General features: G+C 37.8%; 1 protein-coding gene across 4 annotated transcripts in view; it reads right to left on the bottom strand.

Annotated features, from left to right (window-relative positions):
- Positions 1 to 279: 279 nt before the first annotated feature.
- The window catches only part of UBXN7 (UBX domain protein 7), a 70036-nt gene continuing 42947 nt past the window's right edge, over positions 280 to 27368 (bottom strand). For 3 of the 4 annotated variants that reach the window (XM_081234117.1, XM_081234119.1, XM_081234118.1), the window contains 5 exons: positions 26836 to 26926; positions 26053 to 26180; positions 10524 to 10917; positions 10312 to 10391; positions 280 to 8633 (listed from right to left, as the gene is read on the bottom strand). In XM_081234117.1, coding sequence (XP_081090243.1) covers positions 8472 to 8633; positions 10312 to 10391; positions 10524 to 10917; positions 26053 to 26180; positions 26836 to 26926 — 855 coding nt within the window. In that variant the 3' untranslated portion in view covers positions 280 to 8471. The remainder of the gene's footprint in view (positions 8634 to 10311; positions 10392 to 10523; positions 10918 to 26052; positions 26181 to 26835; positions 26927 to 27368) is intronic. The other variant, XM_081234120.1, reaches the window with a different exon arrangement.

Below are 27368 nucleotides of genomic sequence, written 5' to 3'. Positions count from 1 at the left end.
AAGGCTAGCTAACCCAGTGATTTCATGAATAGTTCAACCAACATTTATAGAGCATTTATCATGAACATTCAACGTGTTAACTAAGAGCAGAGAAGAAGCTAACAAACATCACCCTTGACAACCAGACTATGAACTAACCTTTGTCAATAAATACTACAGTGTGCTAAACATGAGAATATGAGAGCAAGCAAACCTGAACTGTATTAACAAAAGTAGTATCCAGAGTCTTACAATAATGCAAGAAACTATGCAAGAAAACTAATGCAAGAAAACTAATACTGAAAAGTTTTTGATTTTATTTCCAAGATCAAATATTACAACAGGACATTTACATGTATTTATAAAAAAATGCAGCAGTTGAATTTATAGATCAGAGGTTTCCTTGAGTTTGGTCCCTCTCTCAGCACAGTGAGCTGATGTCTTCAAAAGACTTCCCTCCCTCCCCAACCCCAAATGTCCCACCGCCCCCCTCCCCAATTCAAGTTGCAGTATCAATATAAAGCAACTGGGTACAACACAGCAAGAATATTCACAATTTGGTACAGCCAAAACCAGAGGATCACCAACTGAGAGAAAGATCCTCATTTTAGAAATTATTTACCTATAGACTATGTGTATCTATAGATATATCACACCCAGTTATCTAAGATTTCCCTGGTTTTAGAGCAAGTGGAAGTTCCATTGAGTCTTAGCCAGCAGTTACAGCTCTGCTTTATCTAACGGCTTGTTTTTCTCCTCCTACAAGTTTAGATTTTCTACGGCCTCCATATGTCTTCAAATTTAAGGCTTTCCCTAGCACCTTTATTATCACTTACTAGAAATACAGGAGGGTCTCTAGTGTGTCTTGAACAAAAAAATTTAGTGGATGATCCAGTTGCCCCTTTCTCACAGGTCCCAAAGCCTTCTTCCCACTCTTGAGAAGAACTGCAGAAACAAATGATATCTCCTAGCACCACGGGATTAAAGCCCAGAAAACTGAGAACTATACATATGTGGATTTTAGGGAACACTTGCCAGAAACATTACAATAGAAGCACTGTCTCTGTCCATTATCTTCTTGGATTCAATAACAAAGTTACACTACAGATTAAATTTAGAGCCTGTCCTGCACTAAGAATGCAAATCTCACTAAGACCACCACTTTATCCAGAATAAGGTGAGTATACAAACATCCCAGGGAATTTCTAAACACTGTGAGAAACTGTTTGAGAACACTAAAGCAAATACCCTAAGTTGACTTCACTCAAGCCCCCAACCCACCCCCATCCCTATCCCCAAATTTCATTCCTTGGTTAAACTTCTCTGAATAAGATGGGAAGTGAGGTTTGGAAAATGTCATGGAAAATGTTTAAAAAACACAGTTAGTGAAGACATGCCAGAATTGGACATCCCAGATGATTCAGAACGCATTGTTCAAACTAAACTCATACAAAGCATGCACAGAAGCCTACAAACACTCCTGAGTGTTTCCATGGAACAATCAATACCTACTTTGTTGCTTAAAGGGTTAAAAAAAAAAAGACACCAGATGCTTAGAAGTTGTTAACAATCAAAGGGAAAACCATTCTAGAAAGAAAGATTCTTAAGAGTGAATAAAATTGGGTCTAAAATTCATGCCAAAGCTTGGCTGGAAGCCCCTCAAAGTCTAAGTATTGTGTTAGCATCAACTGGTACTCATTTCTCTACATTTAAGACTAGAGGATAATCTCATAGCTTTACTGTCTGTTTCCCAGCAAGTTTTTAATACCCTTTCCAAACCAAAGTGACAAACCTAGGAAAGTAACAAGGCCCAAGTCCCCCAACAGGTAAGATAAACAGCCCCTACAAACTTCCTACTCATTAACTGAAAAGTGGAGGTCACATACTCCTTTCATTCTAATTAGCATGTAAGAGGGGATTTTCTGGTGGCAATGGTCACTCCACATGAGGTTTAACTTACAGGGCAATAAATTATCAAAAAGCTACTGTTAAGGGCATCTGATTATCAGTGTCAAAAACCTATTTATATTTTGAATCACACCATTTATTGATATTTTCCATTATTAAGAACACAGAAGCTTTGAGAAAAGCATACTATAAAGCTATTCTGTTGAAAACAGAAAGATATCCAACTGAGCATCAACATTCCAATGTCATTAACTTGAAATATATCCTGGTGACATGTACTTAAAGTCAGTGACCTTGACAGAGGGGAAAAAAAGCACAATGGCAGGGAATGGTTCCATATCAAGAATTTCTCCCTTATCAGATAAGATGCCCATATTGAGTCTATGAAAAAAGCAAATAGAAAAGATTTTAAGGAAGGGAGAATTCAATTCCAGGTCAGAATTTATCTAATTATTTGAAATGTTTCCTATTTTATTTACCATGTCTAATAAATGAGTGATTCACGGTGGCCCAGTTAGATTAACAACTTCTTTTAATGGAGATAAAATTTTTCTTATGTTAAGTCCAGCTTATTCCAATTTGTAAACCCAAGTGACCTTATAAGGGATATAAAATCTTAGGGCATTTTGATCTCTGTAGAGGAAATACTATTAGGCAAACAACAAAAACTTGCTGTTTGTTGCAAGAGAATTAAGTACAACAAGGCAGCTTTCCATATTTATAGATTAATATGTGATTGTTCTTAGGCAAAATACTACCATTGGTATTTGTATCTCTAATCCTACAAATAAATCTGGTTATCTTTTGAAAATACAGAAATGCTAAATTATGTTTTATTAAAGTAGTTCATATTAGATTGCTCAACTCTACTTTGAGATCATATGTCAAAGCAAGGCCTGTACCAAAAACTATCATGTTTATGAGAATTACTGAGATTCTAAGCAATACAACTGCATTCCATAGGCCAAAAAAGGGCAGAGGGGTATTATGGAGCTAGCTATTCTATATTTGGAATAAGGATTCTTAGGTAGAGAGAAAATGAGTTATAAAAATGATGTTTGCCTCAAATTTTTTCCTTGTATATTAATTTATGAAAAATGAAAAATGTTACATATTAAAATTTAGAAATGGAATTTCTTAAACACAGCCAATTTTCATTAAAAATCATGACATTTTCTGAGAACAGATGTCAAAAATCAAGAAGAGAATGGAAAAGTAAAATAGAAAATTATATTAAAAGATTTTCTAATTTAAGGGTCTCATTACATCCAATAATTTAACCATGAGATCACTTCATGGGAAAACTACCAAGGTCGTCATAATCTCTATTGAAAAAAGCTAGATTCTAAGCTGTCTCTCTAGCAGGATTGATACATAGGTGAATCAAAGACCAAAATAGCCATCACTGAAATACTGAATTTCTACATGTCAGGAGAAATCAATGTCAGGCTTGGTGTTCTCTGTTGGTTATTTTCAGTACTAAAAAACATTCTTATCACCATTCTAAAATGTGTACAGTGCAATACTAAGCTGCATGGTGAGGCGGTAACTAAAATGCTAAGCAAGGCAAATCAATGAAGTTGAATATTCAGAGTACAGAGCTGTCTTTTTAAGTGGTCCTATTGGAAAACTGCCATGTTCACCAGAAGGGTAGGTTCTTCTTACCCTCATTTAGTTTTACACAAGACATTACTTATTCATCAACCCCCATCCCATGATTTACTATTGAGTAGTACTACTGAATACTATTTACTCTCTCTCTTTGGCCCTAAATGAAAGAGGGCCAGAGAGAGAGAGAGAGAGAGAGAATGACACCATGGAGATACACTCTATGGGATAAGAAATATTTTAAAAAGTCGGCCTAACTGGATCTTGAAACACTTGTTTCTGTCAAAACCAAGTGTGAATTCTACAGCTTACACAAATCAATTTCCTAACAATTGCTCAGCCAGTAAAGTGCTTTGTTTAAGCACACATACAAAATAAAATTTAACTCTGGTATCAGTGAAATATTTGGTTCTCATTACATGTTAGTCATACTCAACACTGATTAGGAACACAGCATTAAGTTTTAAAAGTAATGAATTGTGTTTAAAAGATCATTACTACATCTGTAACTATTATACTCTCCTTTTTGGAGATTACAGTCATCACAGTAGGGTAGATCAAGTTACTGGGCAAATGAAACCTGGACACAGAAAAAAAAAAGCAAGAACTGATTAACATGTATACTTTTAATTACTCTAGGGATAATATATAAAATAAAGGTAAGAGACTAAAAGCATTAAATTTTGGAGTGGAAAGGATTCAGAGATAATCTAATTCAGTGGTCTACAATCTGTAGGTTCCAAGAGTTTCTGCAAAAGGTCTGCAATTCCATATGCACATTTACATTTTCTCCACTTATGGAATTAATGATATTTATACTTAACCCCACAACTCCCCACCACTGCTGAATTTTAAAATTACAAGCCCTTTTACTTGAACAGACTAAGAACTATTGATCTAGTCCAATTCTGTTAATTAGAAGCAGAGCTGTTACCCAAGTACACTTATTGCCTACATATAGTGCCCTTTCTGCATAACATATATAATATATTGTACTATACATTTAATTTGTACCTGGGTATAGAAATTAAATCTTTCCTTCACTTTTCAGTAGCAAGTGGCTCCCTCTGGTATTTTCCTAAGTATCCAAGTGAGATCCCTGCTAGCTAAAATCTTTAATCCTGGGATCAATAATTCTCTCCTACTTGGGTATTAGTTATGCCTTACTGTTAAAACATCATGCCCTAAATCTAGTAGTTACAAAAGCTGGAACTAAAGAATACAGGTAAGTCAAAAGAAAATCTGAGCCACAGTGTTTGCCACTTTCCAGTTTTATTTTCCTAACTAAAGCCTACACTATTCTTTACCTTTTCTAAACTTCTATTGTAATTATGGTTCAGTATCAGAAAGGTAAGCATTTACATATTCTCCTATTGTCTCAAGTGTAGTGTGTCTCTCCAACTGGATAAAACAGGCAGGAACCAGATCCTGGATTTCAAGATTCTTCCAACTTTGATTAAGGACTCAAGTAATTGTTAACTTATAGAATCAAGGAAGTAGAATTTTATAGGAGATTTAAAAATATACACATAGAAGTTTCAATAATCTAATACAGATGGGATACAGAAAAGATAATTGTATCTTTTCTGAGAAATGGTTAAAAATTTAATAAAATTCTTTTTTATCCTTTCCATTTTTTCTTGGCAAATAATGCCATAGTTATTTTCCTCTTACATTTTCATCACTGCATTATTTTAAAAAAGCAATCAGTAATCTGCCCCTCAAAATAATGGTGTAAATTAGAATTTATAGGCATAGCACAAATCTCACAAGCTTTAAGGAAAAAAATTAAATGACAACTTACAGAGCCAAACAATGGGAAGATAACCTTTTGAGCAAATTGATTCCTATTGCAGGAGACTACAGCATGGGAGTGAAAAGAACATGAATGCCAATTTTGATTTTGCCACTTACTTACTAGCTGTGACATCCTGAACAAGTTCTCTGAACTTCAATTTTCTTCCTTATCTATAAAATGGGGAAAATATCCATTTGGTAGAGTTCTTAGGGAGATTAAAGGAGAAAATGCACATAAAGTACTTCGCACATGTTAGTTACTCAAAATTAGTTCCCTGTTCTTCCCTCATTTGGCTGTTCTCTTCTCTGGTTCCTTCCTAAATCAAATTCAAAAGACTTCTGTTACTTTTCCCCCGCTAGTTTTCATTTCATCTCTTTATATTTGTCTCCTGTCATTTACTCTCAAAGTCTATCTTGTTCTTTTCCTCCTTACCTTTTAAGATCTCTCTCAAGCTGTTTCCAATACCTACAAGGAATGACTATTTTTACGTATTTACTAACTTCATTTTATCTATTCAATAAAACCTCGCCTCCAAAGAGCTAAGGAATTTGCAGAAGAAATAAGACATACTACCTAAGTGGATTAAGTTCTTCAACAAAGCACAATCCATACTCTTCCTGTGTACAATCCATAATGCCTCCCCCATGGGCCTCTATATCAAGGCCAGGATAATTACACTCCTGCCTCAAAATAAAATACAATCCTCTAATCTTATACTCTAAACACTCCAGTTTTATCTAAGTTGGATCAGTATCTCATGCCCTATCTCTTTGACATGCTTACTTATATCACTTTGATGTGGTCATCTCACAGTCATCGAAGTTGAAAAAGTCACTTTGGTTTCTCATAAATGGATATGCCAGGGCTGAGCTCATCAGAAAGAACTACATCCTATCATTAACGAACATGCTGTCTCAAGTTCTCTAGATATGTTTTATAAAGAGAAACTAGTAGGTAAAAGAATGAAACAGAATCCTGTGGGGAAAATTCTTGACTTCATGTTTTTGACAGATTTGGACTTCAGCTGTGACTTTGCTGAGTGGAGATAGGTGCCATGACAGCACCAACGCCGAGCATAACCTCATTTCTTACCCTGTGCCTCCCTGAATTTCTAGATTTCTGATCTTGTCTAAAACCAACAATTTTTTTACCCTCTAATGCACCTTTGTATACAGCTCTTTTCTTCAGATAGCAAGTATATTATCCAATTTCAGAGATACAACTGAGGAATTAACATGAAAACCATGCCTCCTCACTAAATCAGAAGCTGCTAGTTAGCCTCGAGAGCCTATGAAAAAAACACCGAAGTGGTATTACTCAGTCACCAATCTAAAGAGAGAACTTTGACTCAAGGTATAAATGAAATTGTAATTATATAAATATATTTATAAATATTTATACAATTATATACTTATACATAAGCACTTACACAGACTTAGAAAAAATGTAAGAACATTAATTCAATAGGACTCACTGAAGAATAAACAGAATTTTCCATGATTTCCTTGAGGAGATACATAACTCATTCTTTAGAGAGGGTCCCTCAAAGTCCAACCATTAGAAACTGTATTCTCTAATTGTGTACTAGCAACAACAAGTACATTTTTTTTTTTTAATCCCCTAGTTGCCAAGACAGTGATCTTAAAGTAGATGGGAACCTAAAGGTCTCTGAGCAATAGCAATTTATGTTCCTCAAGCAGAAGAATCAGTCAATCTAAACCCCAATTGACAAAATATGTTCATTCTGTATTATGGTTTTATAACAAGTTAAAGTTCTGATTTTTGCCACCAGAGTTACTACTACCCCTTCAGAGGACTCTAAAGCTCAAAATAAGAATCGAGCATAATGTGAAGCTGATAAGTCAAATCATAGTATACAGATTCAAGATGGCCTCTTCTAAATAATACTGAAAAAAGCGTTCATCAACTACAATTTGAATGTGGCTTTTGTTGGCAGAAAAAACCCACATCTGAAGATTACTGGTAATCTTCCCCACCTCCCTTACTAAATGTTGTCTTATGAATTGATTTTAAAGGTCTTCCACTTAGAGAGGTTTTCAGTTTTGATACCTTTTGCAAGAAACAGCATGAGGAATTAGGCTCATTCAGTCACCAGAGCCTTTTAGAGACTGTTCCAACCAAGGGTAAAAAATGAATCATTATTTCTAACCAAAGGAACATGGTTAGCAACTCTCAGCTGCATCTTTTCTTTTTCCCCTGGGGCATACATTAAGTATGCCTTAAAGTACATAGGACAATCAATAACCATAGTGGTTACAACTACAAGCCACTGTACTCATGATTATTGAACATCTGCCTTCCTACAGATCACTTGTGGACCCAAACAATGGAAGGGCCAAAGGAACGATTATGCTGTACTGGCAATAACAGCAAGCACCTTCCTATCCCAGTCACCACAATATGCTCACGAAATGTCCATTCCAGGACTAGCAGGATCAAGATAGTTTATAGAGTAATAAAGAAAGCTGTCTCAGGCTAGGATACTGAAAGCCACCCCATGCTACTCATCCTAGTTTAACATTCTTTCTGTCAATAACACATATCATGGAAACAATTCTAGCTGGGAAGATGGGAATCCTTTGAAAAAAATTTTAAATATGATGAGCAATAATTATAAAGGACGCTTTTTTTCCATGTAAACAAAACCCTGGACACTGTTACATGATATTTCCTACATGAATAATAAAACAAAACATGTGTTAGAGAATTTCTTCTCCCTACTAAACATGGGGCTTACAAAAAAAGGAGGCTGTTCTTATTCTGAATCTAGCCATTCCTTTACCAAAGGAGTCTGAGGAGTAACATTATCATTTGATCCCAAAAAAGTGCCGTGTAAGAGACCACTTATTGGAACATACATTTCCTGCTGCCAGTACTAGGAGGTCTTATCCTAACACTTCCATTTGGTCACCAGATTAGGTAAGAAAGAGAGAAAAGAAGGAAAAAGAAGAAAATGGGAGAAGAGAGAAAAAGAGGGGTGGGGTGGGGTGTGTGAGACTGATTATAGGAGAGAACAAGAAATAAAAGAGAAGGCAGGTGACTTGCTTGCCCAACTTTGGCTCTATGGTCCTATGAGCCAAAATACATACTCAGTGACATGGTATCTCACAGAAAAAGGGAAAAAAAGGGGTAAGCTGAGAGAGGTCAGGCCATGATGTTAATTTCTTTCCTGTACAAAGACAGTCTCTTGAGGACAAAGGCCTGCCTCCTGTAATGTAATATCATAGTCCAGATGAGAGAGTTTCCTTCGAGGGAAGTTGGTGAGAAGTTCAAAACGTTCATTTGGATATCCTTTAGATTGGACATGCTTCACCAAAGCCTATGAAAAATAACAGAAAGACAAAGCTGTTAGAAGGAAACAAAAAGAAAGAGCATATTGAAGAATTAAAAATATAACATGCATTTTAAAATCAGATGAAAGTTTAAGTTATTCTTTCAGATAACTGTAGCTTACTCTTATGGAAGGGCCAATATAACCCTTTGGATGGGGAGATACTAAACCTGCACCCAATAATTTACAGCCATTATGTGATACTGAAATATTCAGGGTTATTACTGTCTCTCCAATAAACAAACCCAATTTCTTCCCTGGTGGTGCAGTGGTTAGGTATCTGCCTGCCAATGCAGGGGACACGGCTTCAAGCCCTGGTCCAGGAAGATCCCACATGCCACGGAGCAACTAAACCTGTGCGCCACAACTACTGAGCCTGTGCTCTAGAGCCCGCGAGCCACAACTACCCAGCCCTCGTGCCACAACAACTGAAGCCGTGTGCCTAGAGCCCGTGCTCCCAACAAGAGAAGTCACCACAATGAGAAGCCCACGCACCACAATGAAGAGTAGCCTCCGCTCACCACAACTAGAGAAAGCCTGTGCAGCAATGAAGACCCAAAGCAGCCAAAAATAAATAAATAAATAAAAATAAAGTTCCCTTAAAAAAAAAACAAAAACTGTTGTCCTAATTTTTAAACATTTTATCAGTTTTCCTTCTTTCTATTTATCAGGGAAGATATGTCCTTCATCCTATCTTGTCACCTGTGCACTGAATCCCTTCTTGCCATCTCAGAAACTATGCCACCACAGAATACCACTCTTTTATGGGTATCTTCAACATCTTCTCTGCAGATACCTCCCATAAGACTTAAACATGCTCAGTCTCTCCTTCAATCACCTTTTCCCCTCTGATTACTGCCCACTCCCCACTCTAGCTTCACAACCAACCTTCTCTAAAAAGTGGTCTATACTTGTTCTATTCCTTGTCTCATCTCCCATTCCTTTCCAATTACTAGACTAGGGAGACAGTCTGGGTATTAGCACCAGAGGCCAGAGCCTACTTGCATTCAAGTCACAGTCTTCAAGATTCTAATTATTTTTAGCCACAGCAAATGGCCAGGTATGAACACCTGACCCAAGGAGGATCCATTCATAGGCTAATCTAAGCAAGTCAGACTCATTCTCTTTTCTAGAAGTTGAAAAATACGGAGGGAGGGCCCATCAGTTGTGGACTCTGGAGGAAAAGGCACTCAAAACACCGGTATGATGGACTATGTACAAGCTATTTTGCAAACAAAAGCCACCAGAATACAGAGAGAGGAATGGTATGAAGTAGAGAATCACAAGGGGAAAACCCAACAGGTCCCACAAGAGAAACACACAGGAAAATAGTCTTGGTTCTTAACTACTTAGCAGTTCCAGCTACTAGGAAACCCAGGAGGCCCCTCTACAGTCTTCAAATAACCCCACTCCCCTTTTCCAGGTAACAATTTCAGTTGGGTTTCTATTACATGCAGCCATGGAACAGAAAGGCTTTGACTACAACAGACTATGTGAGTTGCCCAAGATAATTTGGGAAGGAAATAAAGCAGTTAGAATTAAGGTTCACCACCGTGAAGCTTCCAGTTAGAGGTCAGACCTAACACCTATTTCAAAGAATCATCAAGCTAATTATGCCAATTAGTTTTTCTGTTTCCAGTAAATGCTTCCAATTAGATATACTTACTAGTAGTTTAGCTTGCTCTGGAAGAGTGATTTGTTCCCTTTTTCCATCTGGATACCGCAACATCAACTGTGCTTTTGGTCCTAAAGGAAAGGTTAAAAATATATATATATATAGATATAGCTGCTTAAGATAGAAGACTAATTTAAACAAACAAACAAATTCCTTCAGTAATATTCAAGTTTTAAGTAAAGGAAATCTAAAATGTAACCCACCATTTACATCAATGCCCTCCACTATTCCATCTGATTTTTCAGGTGACATCTCCAATATTTCTGAATCCATCGCTGGCAATCCTTGGTGGTTTGTGGCTGTTCCAGGCTCAGTTCTGGCAGGGGGCTCAGTCAGTGACCTTCTGTTCTCCTCTTTTCTATGCCCCAAATCTTTGTGGGGAGACTTTCTAGACTTGGCAAGATTCTCTATCTCCTCCTCTTCATCAGAGCCACAAACGGATATGAACTCCTCACTGCCAGAAAAAAGTTCAGACTCAGATTCTTCATCTGAGCGGCTATCCTGTTTTGTCTGTGTGGAATCAAAATGTGTCTCTTGCAAGGAGGCTCTGATGGCAGCTTCTAGCTGGCTGTCTTCACTTGCATCTATAAGACTCTCCTGCAAGATGCAGTCATAAAACATGGGTAGAAAGAAAAAGAAAACAGTTAAACCAAAAAATAATCAAGTCAAATAGGGCACAGGAAATTTAACAGCTTGCTATTATTATTTTCTGCTGGATGTATCTCTTCTATTAAATTTTAAGTGATTTGAGGGCAACAACTTTGTCTTACACAGCCAAGTTGGAATGGAATTTTAAAAACAAAAATAAAAACTGTCATACCGTCTGGCACAATAATTGCAAGTGCAAGATTTGGTGGGAGGGGGAGGAATCAAGAAAACAATTTATTCCTTGCCCAGAACAAGACATGAATTAAGGTTTCAAATATAAAACCAAAATATCAGTATTTAAAATGACTAAACACAGAGAAAGATGTCTATCTTGCTTACCGTTGTATACTTCAACTAGCACTGCTTTGGTGCACAGAAGGATATCAATCAATCAATAACTCAGTAATGATCATTTTCCAAAAAATCTAATAGTCAGATTTTTAACATTCAAAACAAAACACCGCAAAAAAATATGAAAAAAACAACTATATTTTCCCAAGCTTAATTTCAATGAAGGTTTTCATTGTGATCATGAAAAGCAATTTTCAATAGCTTTTGCCTTGGAAAAGTTCTAATGTCACAGGTTTCACTAAACTTATTGAGTCACAATATATGAATTGCTTAAATGGAACTTATTTAGATCCTAACTCAAACAAACTATACAAAAAAAAAAATAGCCAAAAATTGAACACTGAATACCTTATAATATAAAGGAACTACTGTTAATTTTTTGAGGTTATGTTAATGGTACTGTGTTTTTAAAAAATAAAAAGAACCTTTATCTTTTAAAGATACATGGCAAAGTATTAATGAATGAAACAATGAATTCTGAGATTTGCTGCAAAATAATGCGCAAAGGATGGGGTATAACTTAAATAAGACTGGCCACATGTTGTTAATTATTGAAATCAGTTAATGGATACACAGAAGCTCAATAAATTCCTTGTACTTAAAAATTTTCCACCATAAAAAGTTTAGGTTGCTAACAAAAAATTAAAGGAGCCTCAATTTGGTTTTCCCTATCTGCCAATCATATAGCAAAAAAACTTTTTTAAATTTTAAAGAAACTTAAGGCTAATTTACCACCAAAAAAAAAAAAAAAAAAGAAAAGCAAGTAGATGTGCCCATGTGACCTGCAATGGCTTAGGTGAACTGTAGGTTTATAATAATGATATTGCATAATGTGTAGCTTGATTTTTAAAGATTGCTGCCATGGTAGACACTGCTGGCTTCCTACCCAACATTCTTTCTCCTCTGAATCCTTACTTACAGAATCCTAATTATGTCTATAAATGAAATATGTCCCACTAAAAAATTCCATTTACCAGTTTCCCTTGCAGCTAAAAAAAATTGTGGAATGGAACTAAAGCAGCACTTACAGAGAAAGTATACAACTAAATGCCTACATTAGAAAAGAAAGTCTCAAATTAATAATTAAGTTTCGGGGCTTCCCTGGTGGCACAGTGGTTGCGAGTCCGCCTGCCGATGCAGGGGACGCGGGTTCGTGCCCCGGTCTGGGAAGATCCCACATGCTGCGGAGCGGCTGGGCCCGTGAGCCATGGCCGCTGAGCCTGCGCATCCGGAGCCTGTGCTCCGCAACGGGAGAGGCCACAGCAGTGAGAAGTCCGCGTAACGCAAAAAAAAAAAAAAAAAAAAAAAAAAAAATTAAGTTTCCATCTTAAATTAAAAAGTACCCCATACGAAAAAATTTAAATTAAACTCAAACTATGCAGAAGGAAAAAGGACAGAAATCAACCAATAACTTAGGAAACAAAAGAAAAATCAATGAAACCAAAAGCGGGTTTTTAAAAAGTCAATAAACTTGATAAGCCTCTAGTCAGACTGTCAGGGGAAAAAAAGCCACAAATTACCAGTTACAGGACTGGAAGAAGGGCCATCCGTACAGATACCACAGTCATTGAAGGAATAATAAAAACAATGAACAACTTTACATCTTTGACACTTTAGGTAAAATGGACAAATCCCTGGAAAGACACAACCTAGTAAAGCTCATTAAAGAAGAAATAGATACCCAAATAGTCCTATATCTATCAATGAAATTTAATTTGTAGTTTAAAACCTCCTACAAAGAAAACTCTATGTCCAGGTGGCTTCGCTTGTAAATGTCATCAATTATTAAGGAAGAAATAATACCAATTCTACACAAACTCTTCCAGAAAACCAAAGAGGAAGAAATACTTCCTAGTTCATTGTGAGGCCAGCATTAACCTGATACCAAAGCCAGACAAGATCAAGCTCTTACACAGAAAACAAAAAACAAAAACAAAAAAACAACTATAAACCAATAACCTTCATAAACAGAGATACAAAAATTCTTGACAAAATTTTAGTAAATCAAACTTAACAATATATAAAAAAGCAATGCATCATAACCATCAAATCAAACTTAACAATATATAAAAAAGCAATGCATTTTAGCCCAGGAATGTAAGGTTGGTTTAACATTAGAAAACCAACCAATGGAATTCACTAAAAAAGAAAACCATATTATCATTTCAATAGATAGAAAAAATCACATGACAAAAACCTCTCATAAAACCTCAGCAAATCAGGAATAAATGGAAACTTCCTCAATCTGATAAAGTATATATATAAGAAACATATAGCTAACGTCAAACTTATTGGTCAAATAGTGAATAATTTCACCCCAATACCAGAAACAAGTTAAGGATCTCTAATCTCACTACTTCTATTTAACTTTGTACTGGAAAGAAAAAGAAAAAGAAATAAAAGGAATAGAGATTGTAAAGGAAGAAGTACATCAGTCTTTATTTGCTGACAACATGACCATCTATATAGAAAATTCTAAGAAATCTACAAAAAAGTTCCTGGACCTAATAAGTGAGTGTAGCAAGGCTGCAGGCTACAAGGTCAATATACAAAAGCTACAGAACATTGCTGAGAGAAATTCAAGGCTTAAATAAATGGAGAGATATATGCCATGTCCATGGATATGAAGACTCAATGCTGTTAAGATGTCAATTCTCTCCAAAATGATCCATACAGCTAATGTAATTCCAATCAAAGTCCCAGCAGATTTCCTTGTAGAAAGTGACAAGCTGATTCTAAAACTTATACTGAAATGCAAAGGACCTGAAATAGCCAAAACAACTATAAAAAAGAACAAAGTTGAAGGGCTTACACCATGCAATTTCAAGACTTATTACAAAGCTATAGTAATCATTAAGACAGTAAAATAATGACATAAAGGTAGACAATCACTGGAAAGAATAGATGCCATAAACCCACACATACATGATCAATTTCTGACAAAGGTACAAAGGCAATTCAATGGGAAAAGGATAATCTTTTCAACAAATGGTGCTGGGACAAGCATACAGGCATAGGCAAACAAAGAAAAAACTCCAACTCAACCCCACCTAATACCATATACAAAAATTAATTCAAAGTGGATCACTGACTGAAGAGCTAAAACTATAAAAAATATGGGATAAAATCTTGGGTTAGGCTAAGATTTCACAAATAAGACACAAAAAGCACGAAGTATAAAAGTAAGTTGAGAGGGGCTTCAAGATGGCGGAAGAGTAAGACATGGAGATCACCTTCCACCCCACAAATATATCAGAAATACATCTACATGTGGAACAACTCCTACAGAACACCTACTGAACGCTGGTAGAAGACCTCAGACCTCCCAAAAGGCAAGAAACTCCCCACGTACCTGGGTAGGGCAAAAGAAAAAGGAAAAAACAGAGACAAAAGAATAGGGACGGGACCTGCACCTCTGGGAGGGAGCTGTGAAGGAGGAAAGGCTTCCAACACACTAGGCTTACAAGCCCCTTCATGGGCGGAGACTGAGGGTGACGGAGGGGGGAAGCTTCGGAGCCACGGAGCAGAGTGCAACAATAGGGGTGCAGAGAGCAAAGCAGAGAGATTCACACACAGAGGATCGGTGCCGGTCAGCACTCACCAGCCCAAGAGGCTTGGCTGCTCACCCGCCGAGGTGGGCGGGGGCTGGGAGCTGAGGCTCCAGCTTCAGTCGGATCCCAGGGAGAGGACTGGGGTTGGCCACGTGAACACAGCCTCAAGGGGGCTAGTGTGCCACGGCTAGCCAGAAGGGAGCCCGGGAAAAGGTCTGGAACTGCATAAGAGGGAAGAGACTTTTTCTTGCCTCCGTTTCCTGGTGCGTGAGGAGAGGGGATTAAGAGCGCTGCTTAAAGAAGCTCCAGAGACAGGCGCGAGCCACGGCTATCAGTGCAGACCCCAAAGACGGGCATGAGACGCTAAGGCCACTGCTGTAGCCACCAAGAAGCCTGTGTGCAGGAACAGGTCACTATCCACACCTCCCCTCCTGGGAGGCTGTGCAGCCCGCCACTGCCAGGGTCCTGTGATCCAGGGACAACTTCCCCGGGAGAACGCATGGCGCGCCTCAGGCTGGTGCAACGTCATGCCGGCCTCTACTGCCGCAGGCTCGCCCCGCACTCCATACCCCTCCCTCCCCCCGGCCTGAGTGAGCCAGAGACCCCGAAGCAGCTGCTCCTTTAACCCCGTCCTGTCTAAGCGAAGAAGAGACGCACTCAGGCAACCTACACGCAGAGGTGGGGCCAAATCTAAAGCTGAACCCCGGGAGCTGTGCCAACAAAGAAGAGAAAAAGAAATCTCTCCCAGCAGCCTAAGGAACAGCAGATTAAATCTCCACACTCACCTTGATGTACCCTACATCTCTGGAATACCTGAATAGACAACAAATCATCCCAAATTCAGGAGGTGGACTTTGGGGGCAACGATATATATATATTTTTCTGCTTTTTCTCTTTCTGTATGTATGTGTATGCTTCTGTGTGTGGTTTTGTCTGTATAGCTTTGTTTTTACCACTTGTCCAAGGGTTCTGTCTGTCTGGTTTTGTTTTTTGTTTTTTTTAGTATGGTTTTCAGTGCTTGTTATCATTAGTAGATTTGTTTTTTGGTTCAGTTGTTCTCTTCTTTCTTTCTTTTTTTAAATTACTTAATTTTTTAATAATAATTTTTTGATTTTAATAACTTTTTAATTTAATTTTCTTTTTCTTTCTTTTCTTTCTTCCTTCCTTCCTCCCTCCCTCCTTTCACTTTCTTTCTTTCTTTCTGTCTGTCTGACTTTCTGTCTTTCTCCCTTTTATTCTGAGCCGTGGGGATGACAGGGTCTTGGTGCTCCAGCCAAGCATCAGGGCTGTGCCTCTGAGGTGGGAGAGCCAAATTCAGGACACTGGTCCCCCAGAGACCTCCCAGCCCCACGTAATACCAAATGGCGAAAATCTCCCAGAGATCTCCATCTCAACGCCAAGACCCAGCTCCACTCAACGACCAGCAAGCTACAGTGCTGGACACCCTATGCAAAACAATTAGCAAGACAGGAACACAACACAACCCATTAGCAGAGAGGCTGCCTAAAATCATAGTAAGGTCACAGACACCCCAAAACACACCAGCAGACATGGACCTGCCCACCAGAAAGATAAGATCCAGCCTCATCCACCAGAATACAGGCACTAGTTGCCTCCACCAGGAAGCTACACAACCCACTGAACCAACCTTAGCCACTGGGGACAGACACCAAAAACAACAGGAACTACGAACCTGCAGCCTGAAAAAAGGAGACCCCAAACACAGTAAGTTAAGCAAAATGAGAAGACAAAGAAACACACAGCAGATGAAGGAGCAAGGTGAAAACCCACCAGACCTAACAAATGAAGAGGAAATAGGCAGTCTACCTGAAAAAGAATTCAGAATAATGATAATAAAGATGATCCACACGCTTGGAAATAGAATGGAGAAAATACAAGAAACATTCAACAAGGAACTAGAAGAACTAAAGAGCAAACAAACAATAATAAACAACACAATAAATGAAATTAAAAATTCTCTAGAAGGGAACAATAGCAGAATAACTGAGGCAGAAGAATGGATAAGTGACCTGGAAGATAAAATAGTGGAAATAAATACTGCAGAGCAGAATAAAGAAAAAAGAATGAAAAGAACTGAGGACAGTCTCAGAGACCTCTGGGACAACATTAAACACACCAACATTCGAATTATAGGGGTCCCAGAAGAAGAAGAGAAAAAGAAAGGGACTGAGAAAATATCTGAAGAGATTATAATTGACAACTTCCCTAATATGGGTAAGGAAATAGTTAATCAAGTCCAGGAAGCACAGAGAGTCCCATACAGGATAAATCCAAGGAGAAACATGCCAACACATATTAATCAAACTATCAAAAATTAAATACAAAGAAAAAATATTAAAAGCAGCAAGGGAAAAACAACAAATAACATACAAGGGAATCCCCATAAGGTTAACAGCTGATCTTTCAGCAGAACCTCTGGAAGCCAGAAGGGAGTGGCAAGTCATATTTAAAGTGATGAAAGGGAAAAACCTACAACCAACATTACTCTATCCAGCAAGGATCTCACTCAGATTTGACAGAGAAATTAAAGCCTTTACAGACAAGCAAAAGCTAAGACAATTGAGCACAACCAAACCAGCGCTACAGCAAATGCTAAAGGAACTTCCCTAGGCAGGAAACACAAGAGAAGGAAAAGACCTACAATAACAAACTCAAACAATTAGAAAAATGGTAATAGGAACATACATATCGATAATTACCTAAAATGTAATGGATTAAATGCTCCCACCAAAAGACACAGACTGGCTGAATGGATACAAAAACAAGACCCGTATATATGCTGGCTACAAGAGACCAACTTCAGACCTCGGGACACATACAGAATGAAAGTGAGGGGATGGAAAAAGATATTCCATGCAAATGGAAATCAAAAGAAAGCTGGAGTAGCAATTCTCATATCAGACAAAATAGACTTTAAAACAAAGACTATTAGAAGAGACAAAGAAGGACACTACATAATGATCAAGGGATCAATCCAAGAGGAAGATATAACAATTGTAAATATTTATGCATCCAACATAGGAGCACCTCAATACATAAGGCAAATACTAACAGCCATAAAAGGGGAAATCGACAGTAACACAATCACAGTAGGGGACTTCAACACTCCACTTTCACCAATGGACAGATCATTCAAAATGAAAATAAATAAGGAAACACAAGCTTTAAATGATACATTAAACAAGATGTACTTAATTGATATTTATAGGACAGTCCATCCAAATACAGCAGATTATACTTTTTTCTTAAGTGCACATGGATCATTCTCCAGGATAGATCACGTCTTGGGTCACAAATCAAGCCACAGTAAACTTAAGAATATTGAAATCATATCAAGCATCTTTTGTGACCACGACGCTATGAGATTAGAAATGAATTACAGGGAAAAAAAAGTAAAAAACACAAACACGTGGAGGCTAAACAATACATTACTAAATAACTAAGAGATCACTGAAGAAATCAAAGAGGAAATAAAAAAATACCTAGAGACAACTGACAATGAAAACACGACAATCCAAAACCTATGGGATGCAGCAAAAGCAGTTCTAAGAGGGAAGTTTATAGCTTATATAAAGCCTACTTCAAGAAACAAGAAAAATCTCAAATAAAAAATCTAACGTTACACCCAAAGGAACGAGAGAAAGAAGAACAAAAAAACCCCAAAGTTAGTGGAAGGAAAGAAAACATAAAGATCAGAGCAGAAATAAATGAAACAGAAAACAAGAAAACAATAGCAAAGATCAATAAAACTAAAAGCTGGTTCTTTGAGAAGATAAACAAAATTGATAAACCATTAGCCAGACTCATCAAGAAAAAGAGGGAGAGGACTCAAATCAATAAAATTAGAAATGAAAAATGAGAAGTTACAACAGACACTGCAGAAATACAAAGCATCCTAAGAGACTACTACAAGCAACTCTATGCCAATAAAATGGGCAACCTGGAAGAAATGGACAAATTCTTAGAAAGGTATAACCTTCCAAGACTGAACCAGGAAGAAACAGAAAATATGAACAGACCAATCAGAAGTAATGAAATTGAAACTGTGATTAAAAATCCTCCAGCAGGGCTTCCCTGGTGGTGCAGTGGTTGAGAGTCTGCCTGCCGATGCAGGGGACACGGGTTCATGCCCCGGTCCAGGAAGATCCCACATGCACGGAGCGGCTGGGCCCGTGAGCCATGGCCGCTGAGCCTGCGCGTCTGGAGCCTGTGCTCGGCAACGGGAGAGGCCACAACAGTGAGAGGCCTGCGTACCTCAAAAAAAAAAAAAAAAAAATCTTCCAGCAAACAAAAGTCCAGGACCAGATGGCTTCACAGGTGAATTCTATCAAACATTTAGAGAAGAGCTAACACCCATCCTTCTCAAACTCTTCCAAAAAACTGTGGAGGCAGGAACACTCCCAAACTCATTCTATGAGGCGACCATCATGCTGATATCAAAACCAGACAAAGATACTACAAAAAAAAGAAAATTACAGACCAATATCACTGATGAATATAGATGCCAAAATCCTCAACAAAATACTAGCAAATAGAATCCAACAACACATTACAAGGATCACACACCATGATCAAGTGGGATTTATCCCAGGGATGCAAGGATTCTTCAGTATATGTAAATCAATCAATGTGATACACTATATTAACAAATTGAAGAATAAAAACCATATGATCATCTCAATAGATGCAGAAAAAGCTTCTGACAAAATTCAACACCCATTTATGATAAAAACTCTCCAGAAAGTGGACATACAGGGAACCCACCTCAACATAATAAAGGATATATATGACAAACCCACAGCAAACATCATTCTCAATGGTGAAAAACTGAAAGCATTTCCTCTAAGATGAGGAACAAGACAAGGATGTCCCCTCTCACCACTGTTATTCAACATAGTTTTGGAAGTTCTAGCCATGGCAATCAGAGAAGAAAAAGAAAGAAAAGGAATACAAATCGGAAAAGAAGAAGTAAAACTGTCACTGTTTGCAGATAACATGATACTATACTTACAGAATCTTAAAGATGCCACCAGAAAACTACTAGAGCTAATCAATGCATTTGGTAAAGCTGCAGGATACAAAATTAATGCACAGAACTCTCTTGCATTCCTATACACTAATGATGAAATATCTGAAAGAGAAATTAAGGAAACGCTCCCATTTACCACTGCAACAAAAAGAATCAAAGACCTAGGAATAAACCTACCTAAGGAGACAAAAGACCCGTATGCAGAAAACTATAAGACACTGATGAAAGAAATTAAAGACGATACCAACAGATGGAGAGATATACCATGTTCTTGGATTGGAAGAATCAATATTGTGAAAATGACTATACTACCCAAAGCAATCTACAGATTCAATGCAATCCCTATCAAATTACCAATGGCATTTTTTACAGAAGTAGAACAAAAAAATCTTTAAATTTGTATGGAGACACAAAAGACCCCGAATAGCCAAAGCAGTCTTGAGGGAAAAAAACGGAGCTGGAGGTATCAGACTTCCTGACTTCAGACTACAAAGCTACAGTAATCAAGATAATATGGAACTGGCACAAAAACAGAAACATGGATCAATGGAACAAAATAGAAAGCCCAGAGATAAACCCACGCACCTATGGTCAACTAATCTATGACAAAGGAGGCAAGGATATACAATGGAGAAAAGACAGTCTCTTCAATAAGTGGTGCTGGGAAAACTGGACAGCTACATGTAAAAGAATGAAATTAGAACACTCCCTAACACCATACACAAAAATAAACTCAAAATGGATTAGAGACTTAAATGGAAGACCAGACACTATCAAACTCTTAGAGGAAAGCACAGGAAGAACACTCTTTGACATAAGTCACAGCAAGATCTTTTTTGATCCACCTCCTAGAGTAATGGAAATAACAGCAAAAATAAACAAATGGAACCTAATGAAACTTGAAAGCTTTTTTTTTTTTTTTTTAAATCTGAAGTTTATTGGAGTTCCTTACTCTCATTTTACAGTTGGTTTTGTTTTAATGTTGAATTTTCGTATGGGCTGGGGTGGTGGTAGGTGATATAATCTGGCTCTGATCTTTTTTTTTCTGCGGTACACGGGCCTCTCACTGTTGTGGCCTCTCCCGTTGCGGAGCACAGGCTCCGGACGCGCAGGCTCAGCGGCCATGGCTCACGGGCCCAGCCGCTCCGCGGCATATGGGATCTTCCCGGACTGGGGCACGAACCCGTGTCCCCTGCATCGGCAGGCGGACTCTCAACCACTGCACCACCAGGGAAGCCCGAAACTTGAAAGCTTTTGCACAGCAAAGGAAACCGTAAACAAGATGAAAAGACAACCCTCAGAACGGGAGAAAATATTTGCAAATGAATCAACGGACAAAGGATTAATCTCCAAAATATATAAACAGCTCATACAGCTCAATATTAAAAAAACAAGCATCCAAAAATAGGCAGAAGACCTAAATATACATTTCTCCAAAGAAGACATACAGATGGCCAAATAGCAAATGAAAAACTGCTCAAAATCACTAATTATTAGAGAAATGCAAATCAAAACTACAGTGAGGTTATCACCTCACACCAGTTAGAACGGGCATCATCAGAAAATCTACAAACAACAAATGCTGGAGAGGGTGTGGAGAAAAGGGAACGCTCTTGCACTGCTGGTGGGAATGTAAACTGATACAGCCACTATGGAGAACAGTATGGAGGTTCCTTAAAAAACTAAATATAGAATTACCATATGATCCATCAATCCCACTACTGGGCATATACCCAGAGAAAACCATAATTCAAAAAGACACATGCATCTCAATGTTCATTGCAGCACTATTTACAATAGTCAGGTCATGGAAGCAACCTAAATGCCCACTGACAGATGAATGGATAAAGAAAATGTGGTACACATATACAACGGAATATTACCTGCCATAAAAAGGAACGAAATTGGGTCATTTGTAGAGACGTGGATGGATCTAGAGACTGTTATACAGAGTGAAGTAAGTCAGAAAGAGAAAAACAAAGATCGTATATTAACACATATATGTGGAACCTAGAAAATGGTACAGATGAACCGGTTTGCAGGGCATAAATTGAGACACAGATGTAGAGAAAAAACATATGGACACCAAGGGGGGAAAGCGGCGGGGGTGGTGGGTGTGGGGGTGGTGGTTTGATGAATTGGGCGATTGGGATTGACATGTACACACTGATGTGTATAAAACTGATGACAAATAAGGACCTGCTGTATAAAAAAATTAATTTAATTTAATTTTAAAAAAAGAGTCATGTACCACAATGTTAAAAAAAAGAAAAAGAAAAGGAAATTACTATACTACCCAAAGCAATCTACAGATTCAATGCAATCCCTATCAAACTACCACTGGCATTTTTCACAGAACTAGAACAAAAAATTTCACGATTTGTATGGAAACACAAATGACCCACAATAGCCAAAGCAATCTTGAGAAAGAAAAACGGAGCTGGAGGAATCAGACTCCCTGACTTCAGACTATACTACAAAGCTACAATAATCAAGACAGTATGGTACAAGCACAAAAACAGAAATATAGATCAATGGAACAGGATAGAGAGCCCAGAGATAAACCCACGCATATATGGTCACCCTATCTTTGATAAAGGAGGCAAGAATATACAATGGAGAAAAGACAGCCTCCTCAATAGTGGTGCTGGGAAAACTGGACAGCTACATGCAAAAGAATGAAATTAGAACGCTCCCTAACACCATACACAAAAAAAACTCAAAGTGGATTAAAGACCTAAATGTAAGGCCAGACACTATCAAATTCTTAGAGGAAAACACAGGCAGAACACTCTATGACATAAATCAAAGCAAGATCCTTTTTGACCCACATCCTAGAGAAATAGAAATAAAAACAAAAATAAATGGGACCTAATGAAACTTGAAAGCTTTTGCACAGCAAAGGAAACCATAAACAAGATGAAAAGACAACCTTCAGAATGGGAGAAAATATTTGCAAATGAAGCAACTGACAAAGGATTAATCTCCAAAATTTACAAGCAGCTCATTCAGCTCAATATCAAAAACACAAACAACCCAATCCAAAAATCGGCAGAAGACCTAAATAGACATTTCTCCAAAGAAGATACACAGATTGCCAACAAACACATGAAATAATGCTCAACATCATTAATCATTAGAGAAATGCAAATCAAAACTACAATGCAGTATCATCTCACACCAGTCAGAATGGCCATCATCAAAAAATCTACAAACAATAAATGCTGGAGAGGGTGTGGAGAAAAGGGAGCCCTCATACACTGTTGGTGGGTATATAAATTGATACAGCCACTATGGAGGACAGTATGGAGGTTCCTTAAAAAACTAAAAATAGAACTACCACATGACCCAGCAATTGCACTACTGGGCATTTACCCTGAGAAAACCATAATTCAAAAAGAGTCATGTACCACAATGTTCATTGCAGCTCTATCTACAATAGCCAGGACATGGAAGCAACCTAAGTGTGCATCGACAGATGAATGGATAAAGAACGTGGCACATATATAAAATGGAATATTACTCAGCCATAAAAAGAAACAAAACTGAGTTATCTGTAGTGAGGTGGATGGACCTAGAGTCTGTCATACAGAGTGAAGTAAATCAGAAAGAGGAAAACAAATACCGTATGCTAACACATATATATGGAATCTAAAAAAAAAAAAAAAAAACAAAAAAAACTGGTCATGAAGAACCCAGGGAAAGATGGGAATAAAGATACAGACCTACTAGAGAATGGACTTGAGGACACGGGGAAGGGGAAGGGGAAGCCGGGACAAAGTGAGAGAGTGGTAGGTTATATATGGACATATAAACACTACGAAATGTAAAATAGATAGCTAGTGGGAAGCAGTCGCATAGCACAGGGAGATGAGCTCGGTGCTTTGTGACCAGCTAGAAGGGTGGGATTAGGAGGGTGGGAGGGAGACGCAAGAGGGAAGAGATATGGGAATATATGTATATGTATAAGTGATTCACTTTGTTATAAAGCAGAAACTAACACACCATTGTAAAGCAATTATACTCCAATAAAAACGTTAAAATAAAAAAGAAATTTGATAAATTGGATTTCATCAACATTTTAAAATTTGCTCTTCAAAAACACCATCATGAAATGAATAAGCAAGCAACAAACTGAAAAAAAATATCTGCAAACCATATATCCAACAAAGGACTTATATCTAAGTCCTTACAACTCAATTAAAAGATATACAACCCAGGGGCCTTCCCTGGCGGTCCAGTGGTTAAGACTCCATGCTTCCACTGCAAGGGGCACGGGTTTCATCCCTGGTCAGGGAACTAAGATTCCACATGCTGCACAGCACAGGCCACCCCCCCCGCCAACAAAAAAAGAGATATACAACCCAGTAAGAGAAAAATGAGCCTGAGATCTGAATAGGCTCTTTACCAAAAGAGACAGAAGGTAAAAAAGCACATGAGAAGATGCTCATATCAAAACTTGTCAAATTGCACATTTTAAATATACTCAGTTACTACACATTAATTATACTTCAACAAAGCTATGAAATTTTTCAAAATAAACTTAAATAGCGGTCACAAGAAAGCAAACAGATGTGCTCACATGACATGCAATGGCTTGGACTGACTACAGATAATAATACTGTGTATCATGAAGGCTGATTTTAAAGAATGACATTATGATGGGCTCTGTTAGTTTCCTATTTTACATCCAGTCTTCTTTGCTTCCTTATTAAAAGAACCTCAACTGTGTACAAGAAAATGTGTCCAGCTAAAACAAGCAGAACTCTTATCTGTGGCTGTTTTACCGTTGTAATAGAGACACCACCCCCTTCCTCCTTGTCCATGCTGGAATACAGGAGCACAGCATCTGTACTGTGACCATGAGGACAAAAGCCAATACTAAGGATGGAGGGGGGAAAAAAAGGGAAGGAACCTGGTTCCTTGATGACATCCACAAGAGTCAAGTCCTAGACTGCTTGCCTCTGAACTTCTTGTTGAGAAAAGATGTCTCCCTTGTTTAAGCCATTATTTGTTGCTGTGTCTCTTGTACGTAGTTCATCAAAATTTGTAACAGTGAGAGAATTTAGTTCAGAAGTGGGGTCTGAGGTACTAGTCACCCAAATCAGCCCTATGTCACTGTCCAATTTTATGGTCCCACTCTTTTCCCTACTAAGTCCCTTAACGTTTATAAGAGATCTAGTGAGATTTTAAACTCAATTTATGTTGTAATTCATTAACTCACAAGCTCAGGCTCTGTTTTTTGACAGTATCAGCCTATGACTGTAAAAGATGAGAAAACTCTCTTAGGGAAATCACAGAAACTTCCTGGGTTTTTTAATGCCTTAAGAAAGAATTCTACTTAAGTAAAATTTCTGAGTAATGGAGGGGGGAAGAAAGAATTCTATACAAACCACGGCAAGCACCCATAGCCTCTCCTTAAGTGGACACTTTATTCTCGGTAATAACTTAAGGAACTGTTTCATCACTGCATGATATTGGACTGCTGAAGTCACATCCTCTGTAACTAATTTTATCCTCACTGTCATCAAACCCAAAGAGTTCCTACAACCAGTGTGAGATTCCCACATCTTTGAAGGTCTCCTACTTGCAACTAATCTTGCTATCAATTATCAAATAGGTCTGCCTAGCAATAGCATATTATAGAAATTAAGTATAGAAATAATCTTTGGGTGGGCCTGAGACCCAGGTCCTAAAGGTATGTAATCAGCAATAATGCCAAATTACATCAAGAGAGTTGTTCTAGCAAAAATACCATTTCCGCTGCTGCTCAGACCTGGATTCCAAAAGTCCAAACAGTGCTGCCCCTGAAGAAGTGGGTTTTTCTGTTACCAGGCTTGCTGGTCAGTCTTCCTGCTCACTGCTACATATTCATATTGTTTACTTCTAAATTCATGTCTTAGGTCACATGCCTGATCCTAGGAGATGGGAAGTATGAATCCTGTAATTTCATTGAGAAGAGAGAACCCTTACGTAGGAAACTATCAAAATGTAAGATGTTGTGCAGCCACAAATTGTAACTGTCCACAACTTACATTATTATCTTTACCATCTTAACCTCAAACATTTTACACAAGACACTTCTATACAGTGACAGTTAACTGCCCATCACCACTTTTTAGTCATACTTACTGAACGGGCACATTTTTTGGGGGGACTGCTAGAAAGTCCATCCAGTTGCCCATGTTCACCCAGAAATCCTGTTACTTGATCCAAGAAAGAAGATACGTCTAACTGGTGCCACTCTACTAGCTTCTGACCTAAAGATTAAAAACCAGGATATAGAAATAAAATCAACACTCTTTCTGAATTCTCACTAAGTATTTCTTTCAGCATATACATAATTAAAATTTACTGGGAACATATCCCCACCCAACACCAGCTTAAGTTACATAGTGTCTTCATAACCTAGGGGATACATTAATTATAACCAAACTCAGAGATTCCCAGCCATCATGATGGAGGAACTACTTTATCTACTGATATCATTTATTGCCATTTAGGAAGAAGAGATTCAGAGAAAGCAATACCTATATAAAACTCAATCAATTAATAATAAACCCAGCTCTACCCTCTGCTTCTTTGGTGGGATTACAACCAGTACCTGAACAATCTTAACATTTTAGTGACCTAACGGGATTCCTTACACATCATAAGGAAGATAAACAGTTATTCTTTGAAAGAACAGAACTGCCCAAATATAAAATACTACCATCTCCCAAAGTTGCTGGAAACATATTCCCTAAATACACACATCAATAGATGTTTAAATAATTCTAAAGAGCATGAACAAGAACCCTTCAACTAAATTACTACAAACAATTTTGAAACTGGACCCAGTCGAGTATTAAAGATTATTTAGGTAACTGAAAGTTAAATAATAGGTTAAAGACCATAAGCTGAAATAACCCTTACCTGTCCGTGGATCCAAGATGGAAACATAGGGGAAATCCCCTAGCTTATAAAACTGTATGTATCTCTGACCTTCCTCACTGTCATGATAAACCTGTTAAATCATTGATATTAAAAAAAAAAATCAGCCTCTTAAAAAAGTACTAGCTATATCCTTGTTATATACCAACAGAAATTAAAGAGAAAATGAAGGCCACCTAGTGTGAATTCCCTCCACTTCCTGCCCTCAGTCACTTCTGAAACTTACATAAATATAGCAATCCATTCTTCCTCCTTTCCCAGTTCAAAGAGGTATTGTTCTTCCTTTTCAAAGTTATCTGTCTACCTATTTCATTCCTGACTCTCAACCACATATATCTTAATAAATCACAATATATTAAGATTATAAGCTCAAGTGCATAGCATACTGCTAGGCAAAGAGATGCTCAATCAACAGTCGCTGAATAAAAGGTTACCATTCAGAAAAAAATTTACTGAATTTAGGGGCCTGTAAAACATGAACAGGCAAATTACTAACATTAATAGCATGTCTTACA

The sequence above is a fragment of the Mesoplodon bidens genome, assembly GCF_964165515.1.
Source record: "Mesoplodon bidens genome assembly, chromosome: 5".
Taxonomy (NCBI): domain Eukaryota; kingdom Metazoa; phylum Chordata; class Mammalia; order Artiodactyla; family Ziphiidae; genus Mesoplodon; species Mesoplodon bidens.
The sequence above is the reverse complement of the archived record's forward strand: the minus strand, read 5'-3'. Positions and strand labels throughout refer to the sequence as shown.